This window comes from Myxocyprinus asiaticus, chromosome 6 (assembly GCF_019703515.2).
Source record: "Myxocyprinus asiaticus isolate MX2 ecotype Aquarium Trade chromosome 6, UBuf_Myxa_2, whole genome shotgun sequence".
Taxonomy (NCBI): Eukaryota; Metazoa; Chordata; class Actinopteri; order Cypriniformes; family Catostomidae; genus Myxocyprinus; species Myxocyprinus asiaticus.
The window spans coordinates 20,988,919-21,008,296 of record NC_059349.1 but is presented as its reverse complement, the minus strand read 5'-3'; the positions used below and the strand labels follow the sequence as shown (position 1 = coordinate 21,008,296).

At 39.1% G+C, this 19,378-nt stretch overlaps 2 protein-coding genes across 6 annotated transcripts in view; both read left to right on the top strand.

Annotated features, from left to right (window-relative positions):
* The window catches only part of LOC127441872 (zinc finger FYVE domain-containing protein 9-like), a 46,776-nt gene extending 28,111 nt beyond the window's left edge, over nt 1-18,665 (top strand). For all 5 annotated transcript variants that reach the window (XM_051699386.1, XM_051699385.1, XM_051699384.1 and 2 more), the window contains 10 exons: nt 735-890; nt 2,708-2,932; nt 4,446-4,528; nt 4,623-4,727; nt 12,009-12,159; nt 12,403-12,483; nt 12,646-12,808; nt 16,031-16,136; nt 16,252-16,428; nt 16,515-18,665. In XM_051699386.1, the coding sequence (XP_051555346.1) occupies nt 735-890; nt 2,708-2,932; nt 4,446-4,528; nt 4,623-4,727; nt 12,009-12,159; nt 12,403-12,483; nt 12,646-12,808; nt 16,031-16,136; nt 16,252-16,428; nt 16,515-16,676 (1,409 nt within the window). In that variant the 3' untranslated portion in view covers nt 16,677-18,665. The remainder of the gene's footprint in view (nt 1-734; nt 891-2,707; nt 2,933-4,445; nt 4,529-4,622; nt 4,728-12,008; nt 12,160-12,402; nt 12,484-12,645; nt 12,809-16,030; nt 16,137-16,251; nt 16,429-16,514) is intronic.
* The window catches only part of LOC127441882 (erythropoietin-like), a 190,419-nt gene that overhangs the window by 42,172 nt on the left and 128,869 nt on the right, over nt 1-19,378 (top strand). The window lies entirely within an intron of this gene.

Below are 19,378 nucleotides of genomic sequence, written 5' to 3'. Positions count from 1 at the left end.
CTCCAACTTCAGAAATTGTTTCAAAAAGAAAGTTCTTCTGCATTTTAAAATAAGAGTCCATGGTGTGTTTCAGGCTTGTTTATAGTTAAAAGTCCTGCATTGTGCACTCAATAAAAAAAAAAAATAGAAAGTTAATATTGGGATTTTGGTTGCACAACAAACAGGGATTTTATTCATTTTGGACTCTTGTAACCTCTATGTCTGTGCCCGTCATAGTAAGGAAAGACAAAGAAAATATTTTTACATTCTATAATGCGATGGCCCCATTCACCACCTTAGTTATCGTTATCGGCAAAATCCACTATCGGTCAAACTCCATTGTCTACAGTTTTATGTGGCTATGGAGTGAATTATTAGTTTTATTTTTTTTGTGAAATATCCATTTTTATTAGTCAGTTTAACATCATGTATTATTGTAGTATTAATTAGTGGTGCTTGCAAAGGTGGGCATCACTATTATTATAGCTCCTACTTTGGGTCAGGGATTTGTTCTAAACACCTGACCCTAAGTGCTGAATGTAGGTGTGTAACTCATCCCACACTCTTTGTGCTACGTACATGGACGATAACTCAAATTGTGTTGCGATTATATTTGTTATCATTTTTATATCACTAATCATTGTAATTGGTATTGCGGAAAGTTACAAACACGAGAAGCTGTGTTTGACTATACAGAGAGATTTCCTATAATTCTCAAAAGTCATAAATGCCCTTTGTGTTATTGTTGCTTGAAGATGTGAATAGGAAGTGCTGGTATATGACGACAAAGGGTATGCATGCCGTGGGCCAGGTGGAAGTAGTAGTGCTTCTACAGTGCCTCCCTGATGAGAAAACCATTCCCAAGGACATCTTCAGCCACTTTGTCCAGCTCTACCGAGAGGCTCTCACAGGTAAACTGATATACCTTCACCAGGGGGACCGTTCTGGTAAACTGATCCAGACAAAATGAGACAGAGGCCTACATAGATAAAGATGGACTGCTGTTCTAGGAGGCTCTCATAGGTAAAATTAGGCCGCTGGCCCCTGTGACATTAGCTGTGTTTCCACTATTGGGCCAGTGTGAGCCAGGGATATCGACTGGTTAGCTAGAGCCAGTAGCTTCGGCCTCGAGCTGCAAGACCACCAACGGGCCAATAGCCCTGCAGCGTTGCCTAAAACCCACCCTTAATATGCCGCACTGATGCCAACATCACACACCCCACCCATTTCACAAGCAAGTAGGAAGCTCAAGCTGAGGTATCAGACTCCGGAGACTAGCTAGCCCTCGAAAAACATGGTGGAGACTGAAGCTGCCATTTGTTTGCTTTTTTTAGTCTTTGCTTGGCCGAAAGTGAGACCTGAGATTTAGCCACAGAAGAGTTTCTGTGTCATGTTATACACAGACTGCTTCCCTTTTAAGCCTAATGCATGATGTGTGTCAGAAGTGCAGAGGACAATTCAAACATCTTTTATCTGTCTGGCCTGGTTCAGTGGCTGTCAGCTTATGTAGTGGCTAATGCTGTGAAACTCATGAGCCTTTTATTTTTATTGAAATGAAATGAGTAGCAGTATTATTAGCTGAAGTCATTAGTTTTGCTTCAAAGTGTGCTGTCTACATAGGCAGCTGCCTTCAGTATCCTAACTTAAACACAACCTCATAAGTGACTGATTTGAAACACTCTAAATAAGCAGCAACTCTGTGTCCTACGCAAATAATTCTAACAGAGTTTGGCATTAGTACGTTGCTAAGATAACAAAACAATACTTTAATAAGCAAAAAAAAAAAAAAAAAAAAATGCATAACACAAATACTGTAAGTCAATTTTGTGATAGATTTATATTGCTGTTTTTCAATATTTATAATTGACATTTCTCTCAATTTTGTCTGGCTTTAATTTTTTTCATTTTGTTATTGCCTTGTCTGCAAATGATTAATGCATTGCTGCCTTGGAATTTGGTAATAAGAAAGTATCTTAGAAGGCAGCATAATTTGTGTGTTGGGAACAAGCCTATGATGCCTAAAAATACCAAGTAGTCAGCTCACTAGGTGCTTTTAATTCTGAAGACATTATTTCTAGCCCTGACCCTAATTGTTGTAACCTGTCATTAAACGCACATTACTTATTTCTTATTTATTTTCAGTGTTGTGACAGAATGTAAACATTCTTTAGAGCTACTTAATAAGGTTTTATAAACCATAGCTCATGCTATTTCTCGCATTATAACATGGCCTCGTGGCTGCTGTGCACATCTCAATCAATTTATATTGATATTTCTAAGAGTGCTGAGAAGCTGAAAATCGTTTGTATGTAACAAAGTTCTTCGTTTTTGCGACAAGGGAGGAAGCGGGAGATGGCGAGATCCAACTCGAAGGGCTTTATTTCCCACAGTTTCACAGTCTATATATATCCTACTTTTCAGTGGTCACACTCAAATAATGCTTTTCAGCACAACACAAATCGCACTCTGGAACACTCTTCTCCGTGCAGCTCTCTCCCTCACTGGTGTCTGGCTTGATCTTAAAAGCCCGTCTCCACTCTCACTGCAATGTCAAACAGCTGTTAGAGACAATCATTGCCAGGTGATGATCCTTACCGTTCTCATCTCCTGATGTCGCTCTCCATTCACAAACCGGCACTGAACCACGCCCCCACCACCACAGTAGATTTTCCATCTAAGCATGAAAAGTGGTAAAACTTGAGCTAATCACACACTGTCTTTTGTGTAGGAAATGTGTTAAGACACCTGGGCCACTCCTTCTTCACTCAGAGCTTCCTGGGAAGCAAGGAGCATGGCGGCTTCCTTTACATCAGCCCCACTTTCCAGTCCCTGCAGGACCTGCCGTTACCTAACCCACCTTACGTCTTTGGCATCTTGGTGCAGAAGTGGGAGACCCCCTGGGCCAAGGTCTTTCCCATCCGACTCATGCTTCGCTTAGGGGCGGAATACAGATGTGAGTTTGTGGTTTGATGTTAAATTTGAGGGGTCATTAAGGGTTTAGCTGTGTTGAAGAAGTGGTTGAATGGTTTTGATGATTCCTGCAGTATTCGTTGGATTATTTTGAATCTCTGTCTTAGTTGCATTTGGCTAAATGATGTGATATGTTTTCTACCCCTTGTCATGTTGAGGTGTAGGGCTGCTAACATGGCTGAGAAACTAAATTCAAAATTTGTATCCAATATTACCAAAATTTAGAATTTACCTCAGACTTTGAGCTCGAGATGCACATTTCTAAATTTAACTCCTTTCCTGACAAAGCATTTTAAAATCCATTGCTTAATCTGAGAATCTACACAGTTTTTCAATTGTTTTTCTATGTAAACATGTGCTACACGGACATCTTTGACCGTTTCGCCATGTTTTGTAGTTTATTAAGCGACTTGTACAGGAGCACTGTGTTTTTTAGATACCGTGTCAAGTTAAAAAGAACTTCAATCTTTAAAAACGAGTCTCAAGACACCTGCGTTCTATTAAACTGTAATTGTTGCGCTGCATCAAGACTTTGATAGCACAAGAATGCGATCGGCCTGAAGTCATTTTCAGTGCTTGGCACAAATCCAAAATTCGAATGCAGTTTTAATATTTGTGCATTTTTATCTTAAATTCGAAGAATTTTCTAATTTAGATTTTTAATTTGGCAGCCTTATTGAGGTGTTCACTTGATTGTGAAATAAGCCCTCTTTCTAATGCTTGCAGCAATGCTGTTTAAGAAAAAGCAGTGCAGAAAATGTCTTCAGATTGCTCCATCTTTCTGAGACACCACCACTTCACACAGAGAGATCTTCTCTGAACTAATTCGTAAGCTCTACCTCCTGTAGAGATGGAATATATTAACGGAGCGTTTCCCGCAGAGCTTCCTAACTCATGAATCTCAGCTTTGACATGCAATAGGCTCACTTAGAAACAGTACGAACAGTTCTAATCTCAAGTATGCTTGGGTCTTCACCTATATAACACCTACAACACACAGGTGTGATTACTTCAAATATGTACATTACTGTTGCAGTATTATAAAATATGGGCCTCTCAGTCATATGAATTGTAAAGGAGATTATTCTGAATTATATATTTCAAATGTTTAAAGAACATGACTTTTAACACGGCTCTCTGGAATACTTGATTCGGATTAAACAATCACTGCATTCTGTAGTCAAATATTTTTGTATAATATCTCCGAATCTGTGTTACACTGTGCTAGTTCCTTTTCTTTCATGGCTATCCACGGTCTTCTTGCATAATTAATTTCAACTCAAATAATTTTGTGCATTTATTTATTTGGTAAGTAGCCATGTAATAAGCAGGATAATGTACAGTCACTCAGATATTATCGCAAAATAAACACCCATGATACAAATCCTGAATACCCTTTCGGGGTTTATTTTGTAATAATGACTGGCTGACTATACACTCTCCTTTACTTGTTTTGCTGGATAAGTGTGTTCTTAACATGTTCACTTGTATTGCAGTCTACCCCTGCCCTCTATTTAGTGTTCGCTTTAGAAAACCACTCTTTGGGGAGACTGGCCATACCATTATGAACTTATTAGCGGTAAGAATCCTTATTTCACTTCAATCCCCTTTATTATTGTTGCACTCAACTTAAACTCAAATAGACCCTTTAAAGGTAATTTGGCTGTTTGCAGGATTTCCGAAACTACCAGTACACATTGCCAGTGGTGGAGGGGCTGGTGCTGGACATGGAAGTGAGGAAGACCTGCATCAAGATACCCAGCAACCGTTACAATGAGGTAACCAGAGACTTCAACATCTCACAAAATGCTAGTACATGGAGAATATGCCATAGAGATTCATTGCTATTCAGATTCAGAAAACATTTGGTTGTCAACTGGCAACAAAATTAAAATAGAATGCACTGAAAATTTAACCGACTGAGTAACAGCTAGCATAGCAAAATGAAGTATTATGCCAACTGTCCCACAAATCAAGTGATGCATTGACAACAGCTTGTTTTAACATCCTTTCTTCTTTGAAGAGTATTTAGCTTGTGTTTGATAAGTTTTTGACAGAGCAGAACTTGCAGTGGCACACATTTGACATTGGATGGTTTAATTAAAGACTGCCTAGTGTTATTCTCTTCCTTTTAGAAGCTGCCCTTTACTCGTATAGGACTTAATTAGGGGCCAAGCACCAAAGGTGTGTAGGCACCTATTGTATCCGTTAGTTTTTAGGGGCCAAGTACCGAAGGTGCATAGGCACCTATTGTATCCATTAGTTTTCTTATTATTAGGGGCCAAGCACCGAAGGTGCTGGAACCCTATTGTATATGTACTGATTTTCTTAATTAGTGGGCCAAGCAGCGAAGCTGCTGGAACTCTATTGTAATTGTAATGATTTTCTTCTTTTTCTTATAATTTTTTTTTTTCTGCCCTAAAAATGTCTAGGCGTTAGAGACCGTCGTGGAGACACTAAACTTGGCAGGATGATCCCAAATCCCCCCCCCCCCACTACTCAGGCGCACAAACACCCTAGGTGGCGTTATAATAAACAATTTTACATTTTGACTCATATCTCTGCAACCGTAAGGGCTAGAACCAAAATTCTCTGATTCCTTGAGTAAAGCCCTACAATTACATTTCCGTCTATAATTTTTTTTTCCGCCATATTGAATTTTATGAAAAACCTAGTTTTTCGAACTCCTCCTAGACTGTTTGTCCAATCAGCACATAATTTGGTATACATAATCTACAGACCCTCCTGACAGAAAATTATCAAAATAATTTGATATGTGAAATCGTTCTGAGGATATTAACGATACAGTGCCTTTGGTTAAATGCAATTTGAGTAATTTATCAATATCTGCTTAACGCAAACTCCAAAAGTAACCAAACTCGGTACACGTAGTCAACAGGACATTTAGAAGACATCAGCAAAGTTTTGTACAATTTTCACCCCTAGGGGGGCGCTACAACAATAAAACTGGCATTACTTTACAGCCATTTTTGCGACAAAGTTCAAATTAAATATGCATCATCTTTGGTTCAAATGCTAACATATTCTTAAAAAATCTATTTGACAAATTAACAAAAATGGCTGCCAACGGCCAATAAAATTTCAGCACCTTATAACTCATATTGGGAATGTCCGAGGGTTATGGAAATTACTATACACAAGCAGGGTGTCAACTCGAAGCTGCATATCAAATTTTGTGACAATTAGCCACACAGTAGCGGTATAATTAGCTAATTCGCATTTTTGCTCATAACTCCAGAACTGTATAGGCTACAATACAAAATTTTTAGCTTCTTTGAATCCACCAGGGCCCCACAATGATATGGTCACTTGAACTTCCATTTCCGCAAGAAATGTTTTTTCACAATTATGATTTATTGATTTATTTTTACCTACTTTTTCGGGCCTGGGTAGCTCAGTGGTAAAGACGCTAGCTACCACCCATGGAGTTCGCTAGTTCGAATCCAGGGCGTGCTGAGTGACTCCAGCCAGGTCTCCTAAGCAACCAAATTGGCCCGGTTGCTAGGGAGGATAGAGTCACATGGGGTAACCTCCTCGTGGTCGCTATAATGTGGTTCGTTCTCGGTGGGGCGCGTGGTGAGTTGAGTGTGGATGCCGCGGTGGGTGGCATGAAGCCTCCACACGCGTTGTTTCTCCGTGGAAACGCGCTCAATAAGCCACGTGATAAGATGCGCGGGTTGATGGTCTCAGACGCGGAGGCAGCTGGGATTCGTCCTCCGACACCCAGATTGAGGCGAATCACTACGCGACCACGAGGACTTAAAAAGCGCATTGGGAATTGGGCATTCCAAACTGGTTAAAAGGGGAAAAATCAAAAAAAAAAAGAAAAGAAAAACCTACTTTTTCGAACTCAACCCGAACCACCTTCGCAAGCACGACTTGAGCAGGATGTTTCACAGTGGTAAGTTTTAATTTTGTAGCTTTCTTACAAGTACACTGTTGATTATTGTGATCCTAACAAAGCTTCAAGTTAAAGACACATAGTGCATCTAAGTTAGTCATCTTTTATTGGAATGGGTGTAGCCAAACTTTTGTCGCCCGAGCTATGAGCGGAGAACAGAGGTTTACTCCCGGTAAGTGAGCAAGTTAGCTGTGGACCACCATGAATAGTGGCCGTAACGTTACAGCTTGTAATTATATAATTATGTAAGACTCTTGAGATCGACCATTTTGTTACACAGTTTTAGGTAAAAGCCGGCCCACAGCTGAATAGTAAACCCTAACCAAAACAATAACATTACATAGCAAGTTGCACTACCGTGGATTACAGATGTAAAATGACCGTTTGTAAAAATAAATCCATCTCCACACTTGATCACAATTCATGATAGTAAGAACGACAAACAATCTGCATAATTCTACACAACTGTAGGTAAAAGTGGGCCCGCAGCTGATTAGCAAAACTATTTCAACACTATAACATTAGCTAGCAGGTTAGCTGAGGCCTACAGCTGTGCACTGGTTGTACACCATAGCTACAACACAAAACTCCACATTTTAACTCTCTGTAGCAGATAAATCCACAAATAATCAAGCATACTTACAGGTTGTGATCCTGAAGCGCCAGATTGTCCCAACAAAGTGGGAACTGCACCATCTTTCAGGAGTAACAGTCTTGAAAATCCGGCATTGGTTGTGGTTGTACTGCTACATAATTAAAATAAATTTTAACCACTGATTCTTCAATTCGTCTGCCTTTGTAAGTCCAAACAAAGAAGTTTTGCTTTTGCAGTGAAGAAAACAGCATCTTCTCGACATGGCGACAACACTAACCCAACTCATCCTGGCCTCTGCTATAACTACCTTTGTTTGAGGGCGGGCCAAAGTAGCCCTTAGGCGGGCATTATGCAAATGTGTTACATAGTGATGTAGATACTTTATGGAAGAAATGGCTGGACTACAATCCAGCAGTTTCTTGTAGTTCTTGAGCAGTGTTGTCTGTGGGAGAGATTAACTCCCTTTTGCATGGACTTTGTGCTTTGTTACTTTGCAGACCTTTTACATGCAAAAAGAGCTATGTTACACACTAAAGGAAAGGTAAAATCCCCAAAAGCATAATAGGGCCTCTTTAAGAAAATCCTATTTTTGCATATCATCTCTAAAAGAAGAGGAAAAAAAACAAAAAACAGGCAAAACAGTGTCTTTAAAACTGGGCAAGGATTAAGACATTGGGCCTCCAGAGAAAAAGCCAATGTAGTGGGGTTTGGGGGATCTTCTACCAAAAGATTAAAATATTTCAATGTGTTCATCAGTTGAGAGCACTTTGTTATAAATATTAAAAGGTAAAATCAACTGTTCATTTTGAAGCTGAAAGACAACATTCCAGTATTTGTGTTTTGAATATTTTTAGATACTCCAGGAGCATAGGAGGCCTTGTGACTAAGGAAATATATTGTTTGGGGGTTCAGGGGTATCCCCTGAGAGAAAATTTAGCGCTAGGGGTTTGCGCTAATTGGTGACCGCTGTCCCAGACCATTGTCTGATTCACATGAAAATTGGTGTACATCTACAGACCCTCCTGACAAAAAGTTATCAAATGAATTTCGATAGGTCAAATCGTCACGAAGATATTAGCGATTCAGTTTCTTCGGTAGAACGCAATTTGATTCATCATCTACTCATTGCAAAGGCTAAACTTAACAAAACCCAGTACACATAGTCAGCAGGCCATGTTGAGGTTGCACGCACATTTTCGTTAAATTCTGCCCATAGGGGGCACTACAACAAAAAAACTGCCATAACCCTGCAGTCTTTTGTCCACTAAGTTTAAATTAAATATGCACCTTCTTTGTTTCAATGCTAACATACCCTTAACATATCGATTTGACAAATCAACCAAAATGGCTGTCAGCAGCCAATCAAATTTCAGCACCTAATAACTTGAATTGTGAATGGCCAATGGTCTTGAAACGTATTATACACAAGAAGGGTCTGTACACAAAGCTGTGTATAAAATTTTGTGAGAATCGGCCACACAGTGGCGTTATAAGCTATTTTGCATTTTTGCTAATAACTCCAGAACCATATAGGCTAGCATAATATATTGTAGTTTTTCTGAATCCTTCAGTGGCTCCCAATGATATTGTAACATGGATTTTTATTTCCGTTAGAAAACTTTAACACGTATTTTTTTGGAAAAACCTACTTTTTCGAACTTGTCCTTGCCCGTTTCCCCAATTCGCACAAAATGTTGTATACATCATCTAGAGACCCTCCTGACAAAGTTATCAGAAGAATTGTGATATGTTAAATGTGACTAATTGGCCTGTATCTTGTAAACGAAATTCTCAAACGTAATAAAACAACACATGGACAACAGAACATTCTGAGGTTGTGTGCAAAATCAGTTTGTGATGCCAGGTGGCACTATAACTTAAGAAAATCCTATTTCTGCTACTGTTAAGGAAGTTAGGGTTAGGGTTCAAGTTAGGGTTTGAGTTAAGTCCCGGGTATACTTCGTTTTTCTGCGTTCCGGGTTGGATTAGCCCATCATGTGGAAAATTTGATAAATTTATGATGCTAGGCAGGGGCGGACTGGCCATAGATAGAACTGGGTGGCGATAAGCTGAAACGGGCTCCCGTGTTATGCAGAACGGGCCGCAAAACGGTGCTGCGATATGCAGAAAAGGACAGCGACAACCCCCCCGCCCCACACGCAACAACTTTTGGGCCGGTTTCTATGTAAATTCCATGGCCGATTTCTCTTCCCAGTCTGCCCATGATGATAGCGGTCACTATAACCAGTGTTATAGTTTTGGATTTTTAATTTAGTTTTTATTTCTATTTATATACAATTTTTCATTCCAAATAAGTTTTAGTTTTTGTTAGTTTTCACAGTTTTTCTGAAAGGTTTAGTTTTCTTAGTTTCAGTTTAGTTGGTTTTTATTTTAGTTTTAGTATTATTTTTTTTATGGCTGCCAAAGCTGACCGTTTACTGCTATCATTTAAAAAGTCTAACATTACATTTCTCAGGGCAGTCTTGTGTTACCTCTATCTAGTTGTATTATCATGTTTAATTTGGATTGTAGATGTTGCACATTTTATAATACAGGGTGAATATAGGTAAAGTGACAAAGGACATTTAAACTTGATCCCCACTGTATCCATATGTATTTCCTTAAATCATTACTAAACTAATCTTTGGGAAGTAAACAGTTAAAGGGATAGTTCACCCAAAAATGATCTCATCATTTACTCAACCTCATGTCAGCCCAGATGTGTATGACTTTCTTTCTTCTACAGAACACAAACAAATATTTTTAGAAGAATATTTTAGCTTTTGGGATTTTTAGGGGTTCAAGCCGAAGGGCTAGTAACTCTATTGTTTTTGTCAGGATTTGTATTATTATTTTTCTGCCATAAAACTGATCGTGCAGACCAAACCGTAAGGCCTAGAGACTTTAAACTTTTAGGGATGGTAGTATTGGCTCTGACTGGGGGCGGTGGTGGCTCAGCGGTTAAGGCTCTGGGTTACTGATCAGAAGGTCGGGGGTTCAAGCCCCAGCACCGCCAAGATGCCACTGTTGCGCCCTTGAGCAAGGCCCTTGACCCTATCTGCTTCAGGGGCGCCGCATCATGGCTGACCCTGCACTCTGACCCCAGCCTAGCTGGGATATGTGAAAAAGAAGAATTTCACTGTATATGTGCAAATGTATAATGTGTGATAAATAAAGAAAATTATTATTTATTAATTACGCTGGCTGGCTAACCATACGCATGGAATCGGCCCATAGGTCACTATTGTGAACAAAACAAAAATCACATTTTGGGCCATAACTCTTGGGCCATAAGGGCTAGAAACAAAATTATTTTTCCAGTGATTCTCTGTCATGTCGAATATTTTAAGCCGCCTTTTTGGTTCCGCCCCCTCGTTTTTACGCCACTTTTACTAAATATGTCTATGAGGACAGTCGCATGTCTTTCACAGAGAAAAACGTTATTCATATCATAGGATAGGATAGATCTCCTCTTGTGAATCAAATTGTTCATTAAATATTTGAGATTATTTAACAAACAAAAAAATGTCGAACTAGTCCTAGGCCGTTCGCCTGATCGGAAATAAACCAGTGCAGAAAGATTCTCTGGAGTTCCAATATTAAGTTATCAAAAAAAGTTAGAACTTTTCATCATTGCAAAGGTAGGCTAAAGCATACATAGGGGCGTGACCAGAACGGTTATAAGTCTTGAACGGAATGAGATTTTATCACCAAATTTGGTACACATATGTATGGAGTCATTCTGTGGACACACAAAAAAAATTGCGTGTCTCTGCATCGTCCATTTTGAATTTTGTCGTAAAATACTGTATTTTACAAATGCATTGGCGTACAGTTACGAAACTTGGTATGCATCATCAGCACTTTGTGCTGAGGATACCTATAAAATTTGGGGCCATTGCCACCTTGTGGCAAATTATAGCAATGTTTAAAAATGCTCATAACGTTTGGTTAATTTGGCATATTGTTCTGTGACTGCTCTCCATGGATTCCTTGAGTCATGCTGAATACGGTAATACCCAATTTTCCATGGTCGGCCATACTTATTGTCTGCCATTTTGCATTTAATGGAAGACCTACTATTTTGAACTCCTCCTAGGACATAAATCCGATTTGCACGAAATTTGTGTATCATCTAGGGACATTTACGAAAGAAACGTCAAAAGCTTCTTGATAACTAAATTGATGGCAAGTCGCCAAAAAGCATCTGAGGCTGTATCTTTGCAATGCTTCGCCGTATTATCATGAAACTTTGTGTGTAAAACAATGACCCAACCCTGACTTCGCCATATAAATGTGGGGACAGCGCCACCTATTGATCAAAATTTTATAATTAATTTTATTTTAATTTAAGCACTTCTACCTATGTTTTTATGTTGCTTTTCTTAAAGTCATAATCACTGATGTCCAGTGACACTTCTGTTCATGCCGTTGTTGTGCTTGGCCCCATAATTGCTGCTTGCAGCTATATTTAAGTCTTAAGATTATGCATAAATCAGCAAAATGAGGCTAAAATTTTCTTTTAACTTCCTTCTTTCTCAGCTCATGAAGGCAATGAATAAGTCCAATGAGCATGTGCTGGCCATGGGAGCGTGCTTCAACGAGCGGGCAGATTCCCACCTCGTTTGTGTTCAGAATGACGACGGTAACTACCAGACACAGGCCATCAGTATTCATCACCAGCCTCGCAAAGGTGCGTCATGATTATGTGCATTTGAGTGTCACCGATTAATATGGAGAGAAATGTATACCAAGAATAACCTATTTAAGTAATATGGTGTGAGCTGCCTTGCTATATTTTGAATAACCATGTCTAAAGGCTGTTGTTAATGTTTTTACAATATAGCACTGATTCGAGTGCCTTATTGCTACTGCCTGTTTTTTAAGCTTAAGGGAAAAAAATTATTTGTATTATTTCCTCTCATTTCTCTTGTAGTGACTGGTGCCTCCTTTTTCGTGTTCAGTGGGGCTCTGAAGGCTTCATCGGGCTTCTTGGCTAAGACCAGTATTGTTGAAGGTACCACAGAAGGCATTTATAGCCTCTTTACAGTGAGGCTGAGTTGTACTTGCAGTACCATGTAATGCTAACTAAAGGTTCTGTCCCACCAACTATTGACCCACAGAGCTCATTTAGCACTCTAAGATGTGATGTGGTAGTAATGTAAAATGGTTGTCTCAGATGGCGTGATGGTGCAGATTACAGCTGAAACTATGGAGGCCTTACGGCAAGCCCTAAGAGAGATGAAAGATTTCAGTATTGCCTGTGGGAAAGCTTATCAGGAAGAGAACAAGGAGCAGGTCCAAATCCAATGGATTGAGGATGACCACAACGTCAACAAAGGGTAAGCAGACAAATAAAACTAGAACTATAGGGTTGTCCACTGTCTCTGAAGAATATTTTTTTGGATTGTGGTGGTTTTTATTCCTTGAGGAAATTCTGTATTCAGCTTCAGCTCTTTTGAAAAGATTTGTAAAAAAAATTAGACAAGAATGAGTTTAGAGTTTGTATCAAAACTAGATTTTAAAAACCTTATATAGCTTATAAACCTTATACTATACCTTTTATTCAATTTTTAACCTGGTTTTTGCCTTGAAAATAGCCATTGAAGCTGCCATGGTGTGAAATCCTAATTGAAGAACATCTCACAAACGAATGATACTTGCTGGTTTAATGTAGTGTGGTATCTTAATCAAATGCACATCAATTCAACATTTAGCAGCAATTGCAGGCTATGAAATGTGTTTCCTTGCAAACTGCCAAAGATAAAGAACAATTGATGGAGCTACCATACCAGACTGTGATGTGACCAGTCAGGTATATACAGTATAATAGTGCATCTGTCCAGGATAATTGATGGCATGGCAAAATTCTTCAATCTTTAGAGTATGAAAAGGTGCTGCCGTGCTTTATTGATCACAAAGCTAGTGTGATAAAACCATGTAGAGACATTCTTCATGATTCCCAGGAATTTAAGACTACTGACTGCTGTCCACACTGTAAGCCTGGACAAATGTATTTAACTTAAACATTTTATGGAAACTCGTTTTCCTAAAAAAGTTATTTTTTTCTGAGATAAAAAAATAAATAAAAATTGTGCTGACTCAACTTAGTTGTGTTTCTCTTTGTGCATTGACTCAAGTTACATTGATATAAAAGAAAATCAACATAAAAAGTCTTGGGACAACAGATAAAACAATTGACAAAACCGTTAGATTTAAGTAATGTGGACTTGACCTGTTTTGTTCAAATAATAAATATAATTAATCTTGTTTTTAGTACTGTTGTTAGGCCTCAACACTTGACACACAAAGCTCTGAACATCACCTCAACCATTAACTAACAGTACTGACAAAAACAACTGCAAAAGCAAAGACAAAATGCGAATAACGTTGATCATCTCCTAACAAGGCCACGTGTCAAAGTCAGGGTAGATTAGATGGTAAGCGAACAATCAGTTCTCATAGTCAGTGTGTTGAATGCAGGAGAAATGGGCAGAAGTAAAGATCTGAGCGACTTTGTCAAGGGCCAAATTGTTATGGCCAGACGAGTTAGTCAGAGCATCTCTGAAACGGCAAGGCTTGTGGGGGGTGCTCCAGGTCAGCAGTGGTGGCCAATAGGCCACTACAATGCCAATATATCACACAATTTAATATAGTAAATTACAAACATAAAATTGCTAAAAGAAAATAATAAACTCTTATTTAGCACTATATTAACTCAATTTCACACAAAACTAAAAAATAATTGTATTTTAAATGGTAGATAGCAGTTTCTTCAGATCTCTGTTTAGTCATCAAATTGTAGTAATTTATTTGCACATGAAGAAATTAATACATTAGGAAGAAGGCAATAACAGTACACACAGTAGTCCAGCAACTATGTATGGCATGTCCATGTTAGCAGTCGCATTTACTCAAAAAAAAAAAATATCGAATCAAACCAATTGTACATACAATGCACAGTGAATATGACATTTACTTATAGCAATAAGCGCTTTTACCTTGGGCAACATCCGAACACGTAGGCAGCTGACTTGTTACCTTGCTGCCTAATCAGTTATTGGCTTAACTGACAGCTGTTTTGAATGAATGGAAATCTTAATTTAAAAAAAAAAAAAAAAAAAAATGTATCCCCTTTTCTCCGAATTTGAAATGCCCAATTCCCACTACTTAGTAGGTCCTCGTGGTGGCATGGTTACTCACCTCAATCCGGGTGGTGGAGGACAAGTCTCAATTGCCTCCGCTTCTGAGACGCCAATCCGCACATCTCATCACATGGCTCGTTGTGCATGACACCGTGGAGACTCCGCATGTGGAAGCTCATGCTACTCTCCGTGATCCACGCACAACTTACCACGCGCCCCATTAAGAGCGAGAACCACTAATCATGACCACGAGGAGTTTACCCCATGTGACTCTACCCTCCCTAACAACCGGGCCAATTTGGTTGCTTAGGAGACCTGGCTGGAGTCACTCAGCACGCCCTGGATTCGAACTCTCGACTCCAGGGGTGGTAGTCAGCATAAGTACTCGTGAGCTACCCAGGCCCCCTGAATGAATGGAACTCGTAAGGAAACTTGTCTCCGAACAGTTTGAAAAGCACCTTATTTTCATCGTACCTCCGTATACAGCCTTCGGAGGCACCATTTTCCTGGTTTCGGACGCAGCCTTGAAGTTGCACTCCCGCACTGGTGCGGATCCAGCACTAGCCTCAATCTTCAGACAGTTTAAACAGCTTGGATCGCCTACTTAGGCATGTTATGTTTTGGCTCATCAGTTTATGTTTTTGAACTAAGGTGGCAAATATGCTTGTTAATTCAACTTAAGTATACAAATAGATACAATGACATCTTAACATGTTAAGTTGACTTGAAAGGTGTAAGTTGTGTCAACTCTAAAAGCACTTTCATATAATATTAAAAATCTTATTCATTTTGTTGCCATTAGCAACAGACTAAAACAAGTTCAGATAAATTATTTGAACTCACAAATTCCATTAGAATGAGAGAAATTATGAAAATCATCCACCTAACTCAACACACTTAAGTAATAGAGGTAATATGTTAGGACTTATTGTACTCAATTCATTTGGGTTAAAACAACATCAAAGATTACAGTGCATTTTAGTCCTATTGATGTAAATATGTATGTGAATGATCCATATGCCTAGTCTAACTGATGTTCAGAGAGAGGATTGTATTTTGTCCTGGCATCATACTGGCATAATTCCAACCTCCTTTCGGTTCACTGCATCTGTGATCATGACCATTGTGTCAACCCACAATTAATGATTTTGCATCATGCCTGGCGACACAATCAGGGGTGAAAAAGGAGCTAACACAGACTTTGAGTGGCTACAGTGTTTACAGTCAAGGTAGATGATATGTTACTCAACTCCTACCCTTTTTTGGACATACCATCAAATAATCCAAGATCTGTTTACAAAGGAGCTTGATGACAAGCTTTAAGGGCACTATGGTGAATGCTGAGCTGTTGTGGTGAAATGAACTAAACTGTTATCAACAAATGGTATTTTCACCTATGTACTCTTCTTGTTTTAACAGAGTCATCAGCCCTATTGATGGGAAATCCATGGAGTCAGTCACCAGTGTTAAGATCTTCCATGGCTCAGAGTATAAGGCCAATGGGAAAGTCATCCGCTGGACAGAGGTTCTTAATACTGATCAGTTCTTTTCATTTTAAGTATCATGATGTGTAGTCTATTTTTTTTTTTGTGAAAATTATTAATTAACTTGATTGCTGACACTTAATAATGTTTGCTCAGGTGTTCTTCCTGCGGAGCGAGGACCAGACTAATGGTCTCAGCGATCTGGCAGACCACAGCCGACTCACTGAGAACATGGCAAGGGCTTTTTGCATGGCCCTGTGCCCTCACCTCAAACTTCTCAAAGAGGATGGCATGGCCAAACTGGGCCTGCGGGTCACTTTGAACTCTGACCAGGTGAGAATGACAGGCTTTAAAAGAAATAACAAGATAAGCCTTTGTAGTCCAGATGGACCTCTGACATATCCTGAAATGTTTTACAGGTGGGCTACTTAGCTGGCAGTAACGGTCATCCACTGCTCCCCCAGTACCTGAGTGATCTCGACAGTGCCCTCATCCCAGTGATCCACAGCGGGGCTTGCCAGCTGAGCGAAGGGCCTGTGGTTATGGAGCTCATCTTCTACATTCTGGAGATCATCTCCTGAAAGGATGGTATCCGTCCAGCTCGAGTCTCTCCTTTTTTCCTTTCCCTCTCTCTTTCTCTCATTTGCACTTCAAAGAGCCTGAAAGCTGTGCAGGAAAAGTCCTCCAATCCATCTATGCACCATCTCCACTGGGACCCTCAGCCCATCCGTTCTGAATGTGGTGCTCTTTCATTTCTTTCCACCTCCCAACTCCACTGTGGAAACCATAGGCCGTGTTGAGTGACAAGAAAGGGTGGCTTCTGAATCTGAATCAGATTTCTTGAGAACCCATTGTAGCAACCTGAAACACAAGAGGGCGCTGTACACTCTCAGCCCTAATGGAGACTCTCCTGAACATTGGAATTAAAGACAGAGAGAAACTCCATCAGGAGGATTTGCTCTATGAAATTGTTTCTGGTGCACAGTGCCTGGGCCTCAATAGGAAAAGAAGAATGGGTTCCTTTGAGCTTCAGTCTCGCCTCCAAGCTTTATGAATCACCAGATGCTTTATTTAAGGAATATGGACCTCAAATTGTTTTATTTGTCTTTTTTTTTGTTTTTTTGTTTTTTGTATGAGTGTAAAATTGCTCCAAAGCTAAAATGATGTAGCTTCCTCAGAGATGAACTGCTTGGCAGGCAGAGGAAAGATGGCACAGTGTTTGGAATGATGATGACTGAGTTGCTACAAATGTCAAGAATGGACCTCTGTTACAAAAAGACTCTTCTCAACTGGTTATTGACTCCATAAGCTTTAACTAAAATTTCATGCAGCGTTCAGGATTTCAACTACAACTTTGAGTGTTGTCACTACTGAAGGTCTCAGTCCAATAAAGTTCCTCAAAAGGAGCTTTTTGTTGTGGACTGGTTATGATCTATACTCATCTAGTGATAGAAGCCACTGCATTTAGCATCATGTACCCATCCCATTTCTTTTCCAAAACTTTTAAATGGCCTATGTTTATTTAATGTTCTCCCTATGTTTTGAACATGTTATCATTGAAAGCATTATGCAAAGATTAGACTTAAATAGCAATGCAGTGCACTGGATAGTAAGCCATTTTTAAGAAATTAAAGGAGGGAATAAAGAACAGAGAAGAGTGGAAACTGATATTTAAAGGGACAATGGATGCTATTATCGTTTATAATGAGAGGAAAGTTTGGATTTTGGCAGGGATTGTGGTCCCTACGCCCTTAATTATATTGTCAGTTTGGAGTCATTAACTTAATCGGTTTCTCACAATGATGATATATTATGTCCTAAAACAGACCTTCTGTAGAGCTGCTAAGAATATTATTAATATGCTTTAGGTGAGTAAATCTCATGGGAAAGTACTGCTCTATGAAATGGGCCGCCACCGTCCAGTTGCTTTCCCCAAAATTGTATCTTTTACTATCTTAGGTTATATATAAATCAGACTCACTGTGATTTGTTTTAATTAACTTTTTGTATCAGTTTTTCATTCAAATGAAGAAAATGTTTTCTGTGGTTAACTGGCATAATATTGTCACTCTCCCAAAATATATAATCAGTATTATGACCTCAATGCATGTTGGATCATGTTTTCAGAGAAATAAACCGATATGCCCATTATCAGACATTATATTACAATGGTCAATTGGATTTGAGTGTGTTTTCATGCACACTAATGCGCTGATGAGCAAAAATCTGATTATTCCATAAAATCAGAGAATGCAAGAAATCATTACTAGAGGTAGACTGTTATATCGGTTTTACCGATTATTCTGTGCCAGTAGTTGCTTTTTGGAACTATTGGTTATGTCGGTAGTTGCCGATAGTTTTTTCATAATTTTGTAATTTCAAAATAAGAGTCCCCTATGTGTTTTGGATTTGTTCATACTTAAAAGTCTCTTGTTATGCACCAAATCTGAATTTTTTCTGGTTATTATTGGGATTTTGATTGAACAAAAAACTGCAGCTGGGATTTTATTCATTTTGAACTCTTTGTCTTTGCCTGCCATAGTATAGAAAATAATACGATTTTTTTTTTTTACATTCTAGAAATCGATTTTAAAAACTCTGCCGATTAATCGGTTATCGGGATCTGCAAAATCCACTATCATGGATAGTATTTACATGAGATTTGAAATAATTGGATTTTCCGCTGAATTTGACATGAAAATGCAAACGGGGATAAACTGGTAAGAACGGCAGTAAAGGTGTTTACGTGCAATGAGTGAAATCGGGTAATGGCCAAAAATCTACATGTGCCAATAAGTTTGTTTAAACCGTTTATGACCTTACCCCGATAGAGGAAAACCATTTAAGTCATTTACATGACCACCTTGCACGTTGTTTGCTTATTCTGTGTAAGAACATGCATGTAAACGCTCTCTGACACTGCAGAATGTTTTCGTTAACCATAGATATAAAGCCCTTTTTTAGTTAGTCATAACCAGTAAAATTAGCTGAAGTAATATCTTGACAATGACAATCAAACTGTAGTTAATCTTTCAATGAGATAGAGCACCAGAGGGTAAAGGTGGTATGGTAACATGTCATATGGCTGTTGTGAGCTCAGTGTGGTGTAGGGTATTCAGAGCATCAGATGAATGAAGACAATAGCTGAAATGAATATCCACAGCAGGTGAACCTCACAGACCTATTGTAGCAGGTCAACAGTTGAGACGTAAATCATGTGTTTCTGGCAGAAGAGAGTACTGACAGCTTTGGAAGCAGACTGTTCATTAAAAATAAATAGCAT